Source organism: Amphibalanus amphitrite, unplaced genomic scaffold (genome assembly GCF_019059575.1).
Source record: "Amphibalanus amphitrite isolate SeventyFive unplaced genomic scaffold, NRLGWU_Aamphi_draft 000396F_arrow, whole genome shotgun sequence".
Lineage (NCBI taxonomy): Eukaryota > Metazoa > Arthropoda > Thecostraca > Balanomorpha > Balanidae > Amphibalanus > Amphibalanus amphitrite.
In genome coordinates, this window is record NW_024881890.1 from 168769 (window position 1) to 172642 (window position 3874).

The following is a 3874-nucleotide window of genomic DNA, read 5'->3' on the forward strand; positions in this document are numbered from 1 at the left end:
GATGTGGCTGCCCAAGTGCCCAGACTGACCATCCGCTGGTAATTCGGATCTGACCGCTGCCGGTGGTCGGCGGATATTTGTCTCAGAGACGGATACTTGATATTCCCCTCCCGGGGCTCCCCCACATAGGGGGTCGACGGGAAAGGGTACAACATCACCCCTGGAGAGCGACCAGAAACTCCGGGGTTTCTGTTTACCGACAACACTGAGTGGAACTTATACCGACAGCGCTGACTCGACCAGTAAAGGAGTACCCGCACGTGTGGGCGGGGTGGGGCTTCACGGGCTTCACCGCACTTTCTGGTCAGGCTTCATGTGAAAATCCTCGAATATTTTTCTGCAACTTCTCAGATGGTTTGCCGCTGTGACGGTACGTTATCTAACCATCCCATGAGCCCGTTATATCGCGGTGTTCGAAGCGGCCACAAACAGCTTCCTACTATGAATAGTCGCTAACGGACGCTGCTGTTCACAGGTAGCCGGCAGTCGGAAGTGCAGTTGCCGACGCGTCCGTCTCGAACACGATAGATTGCTCTCACAGAATCACTTGTAATGAATACCGTCGTGAGAAGACATCACAATAACAGTTATAGCGAAATAAAACTGTTAGATACTATTCGAGACCTGAGATGACCTCAGGGGTCACAGGTAAAAAGGGGTCACAGATGCCAGTTTCCGGTTTAGTGTGTCATATTTACTTGTAAATCAATGATTGAACGTGTTTAGAATGACATTCGTCCAAGAGAGGTGCCTTTTAATTTTCTCCAATGGGCATGGACTGATAAGGGGGAAATTGCAAAGGTGACCTGACCTAAAGTTACCGATATCAAACTTACGAGATATACATTTTGTAAATAATGTTGTTTTTATCGATTGCTGAAAGTTTCAAAGTCACTAGGTGTAGCTCTGGCAGGCATTGAATTTTTTTTTTCTGAAAGTCGTGTGACATGACACCCATTAATAGTATATCATTTTTGCACAAGCAAACACGCATAATGGGTGTCATTATTTTTGTGCATACCAAAACGACGGAAGCAGCTCAGCAATGCGTTACGATAGGACACAGTTAATTTCTTAAGCGAACCCCTTAAGCCTAAGCTACACTAGCATGAATTTCGACGTTTTTTTTTTCGGTTTCTGCGGGATTTCGGTTCGCGTCGTAAAATTCGTCCCAGAGCGAATGCTTTGGGCAGGCTACACGCCAGTCTGGCGTCCCATGGAACGAAAACCCGCAAAAACCGACGAGTCAGAACCGAAAAAGTTCAGAGCTTTGAACTTTTTTCGGTTTCTGCGGGATTTCGTTTTAAATGATGCATGATTAGAAGTGATTGTTGCCAATGATATTGTGCAATGATGGAACATTTTAAAATGAAAATAATGAAAATGGGGCGATCCATGAATGAAAAAGACAAGATGTGTTTCAAAAGCAAGCGTTTTAGGTACTTGAAATATGATGATTGTATTTAAGCTGACAAATGTTTATGATCGAAAATATATTCTTGGCATTTGTAGAAATTTTAATATTATTATTTATCTATAGTTTGGTGAAAACACGTTATATTTAACATAAATAATTTAATACTTTGATCACTTCTCCATCATTATGCCATAAAAAGGTGTTTTTTATGGCATAGTGGAGTCCACGCGGAGGCCGCCCGGAACGAAAAACGAAGAAACCGAAAAAATACCGTGGAAACCGACATCCCGCAGAAACAGAAAAAAAACGCTGATAGTGTAGCTTGATATTCACATGAAAACTTGTAAATATACCTGACAAATACAATTAAGCCGAAGTATATGTCATAAAGATCGCTGCTCGCAAAGCCCAAGAGACCACCATAACACATTTAAGTCCTGGTTTGTGCCTGCGGTCGAATCTTCATTTCGGCAGCTTTCAGAGAGTAATCCCAAGTTCTCCACTTATTCCAGCTAATTCCACCCTGACCTGTGTTATGTCCAACCAGTGGTTGTCCATTTAAATTGGAATCATAACACGCCTCATACCACCACGCCCCTCGGTGTGTTGTAGCACAGGAGAGTGAGTACCCGTCATTGTCCCGGTCCTTTGTGCTGAAGCGGTACCCGTTATGGCGTTTGAGGGCGTCTCCTGCGTCCCCCGAGTAGTTACCCACGGCCAGCCGGTACCCATCCGCCTCCGAGGAGACCCTGAACGTGCCGTACACCGCGTGCCTTCTCTCGCCGTCAAAGTCCCCCAGCGTGATCCGCAGCTGGTAGCGGCGGTCCCGCGAGCCGGTCGTCCTCCACAGCGACTCCAGGCCCCACCAGAACTCTCGATCCAGCTCGCCGAAGCCCTCGCGGTACGCCTGCCAGCCGAGGTAGAACTCCTGTCGGGGCTGGATGTCGGCGCGCCGCTGGACGACGGTCCAGCCGCCGCCGTCCGACTCCAGGTCGCAGAAGGCCGGGGTGGGTGGCACGGATCGGTCCAGACCCGGCTGCAGCAGGTGGATGCCGCTGGCGGTGCCCGCTGGCAGCTCACTGCAGTCTCGGGGCAGCGAGGTGGCGGGCTGACCCCGACTGGCGTTCAGTGCGGCGCTGGCCGCATCTAGTGTCAGCTGTAGCATGTCGTTTCTGGTCGTCAGTTGCTCCAGCTGAGGCCCGCTGGCGGCCATCTTGTTCACGCGCGAGGTTATGTTATTTACTTCTTCGGCCAGCTCTTCCATACGTGGACGCCAATCGTTTGGATTACCCTCCATGTAATAGGATTGCAAAGACTGGTTCAGGAGGCCGCTCGTCGCATTTAACTTGACCGAATTCTGGCTCACCTTTTTGGCGAGGTCCTCCAGACTCGACTGCTGATGGTCTAGTTTTATTGTCCATTCTAACATTTGAACTTGGCAGCTCTCAATAGATGCGCCCAATGTTTTCAGCGAATGATTTTGATCGTCCAGCCTAGCGGCGATTGTATCCGACTCAGAGCCACGACGATACAACTGCGAAGCCAGGTCATCAACTCTCGCATCAAGCGTGTCTCCTTTTGAGTTCAGCCTGGTATCCGTCGCGTACACCCTGGCATCGAGTGCATTTTGCCGGGAATTTAGCGCTTCCACGCTCGACTCCAGTGCCGTCACGCTGAAGTCGAGCGTTTCCAGCCGCCTCTCCAGGTCCAGTTTTCCGAAGATCAGCTGCACCTCGGACCTCACCGCCTGCCCGATGAACTTCCACAGCTCGTCGGGCGTAAAGCTCAGCTGCGCCGAGGGCTGCTGGTCCTGGTCGCCGGTCACGAGCCGCGCGCTGAGACAAAGCAGCACGGCCCAGAGCGGCGCCGAGCCGCGGCCGACCATTGCGCTCTTCTTCTGTCAGACACAGGGCACTGAGCAGATGGGAAGCGACTGAACCAGCGGGCAGCGGACTGAGCCCCAGCGACCAGCGGCCCACTGCACCACCAACTGACCGGTACAGCTCGACTGGCCGGCCCCGCAGAGGGCACAGAAGGCATCTGTTTACATTTGATGACGCCTAACATTCCTGGATACAGGAACCGTGTCTCTGTAGTGCTGCATGGCTGGCGGCGGGTAAACGATAGGGTATGTTATGAAGGTGGAGCACGCTGTTGACTCCACTTACAAAAGAGGGACCAGGGCAGGCCCAACTTTAACTTTCGTTGTGGTTAGGATAGTATGCAACATAGATGACTCCAGTGCTCCTGCATTTAGGCAACTCCAGCATCTCTCTCTCTCTCTCTCTCTCTCTCTCTCTCTCTCTCTCTCTCTCTCTCTCTCTCTCTCTCTCTCTCTCTCTCTCTCTCTCTCTCTCTCTCTCCCTCTCTCTCTCTCCATCTCTCTCTCCCTTTCTCTCCCCCTCTCTCCCTTCTCTCCCTCTCTCTTTCTCTCCCTCTCTCTCTTTTTCTTGATCG

At 50.9% G+C, this 3874-nt stretch overlaps 1 protein-coding gene across 1 annotated transcript; it reads right to left on the reverse strand.

The window, feature by feature from the left end:
• Positions 1-699: 699 nt before the first annotated feature.
• On the reverse strand, positions 700-3393 carry LOC122390439 (angiopoietin-related protein 7-like). Its single transcript, XM_043383393.1, has 2 exons — positions 1821-3393; positions 700-1396 (listed from the first exon to the last, which is right to left on the reverse strand). The coding sequence occupies exon 1, from the start codon at positions 3300-3302 to the stop codon at positions 1848-1850; it is 1455 nt and encodes a 484-aa protein (XP_043239328.1). The 5' UTR covers positions 3303-3393; the 3' UTR covers positions 700-1396; positions 1821-1847.
• Between the last annotated feature and the right edge of the window lie 481 nt (positions 3394-3874).

What these genes read in the sequence shown, in the direction of transcription:
- LOC122390439 (XM_043383393.1), bottom strand. Translation starts at nt 3,302, where the DNA reads ATGGTCGGCCGCGGCTCGGCGCCGCTCTGGGCCGTGCTGCTTTGTCTC.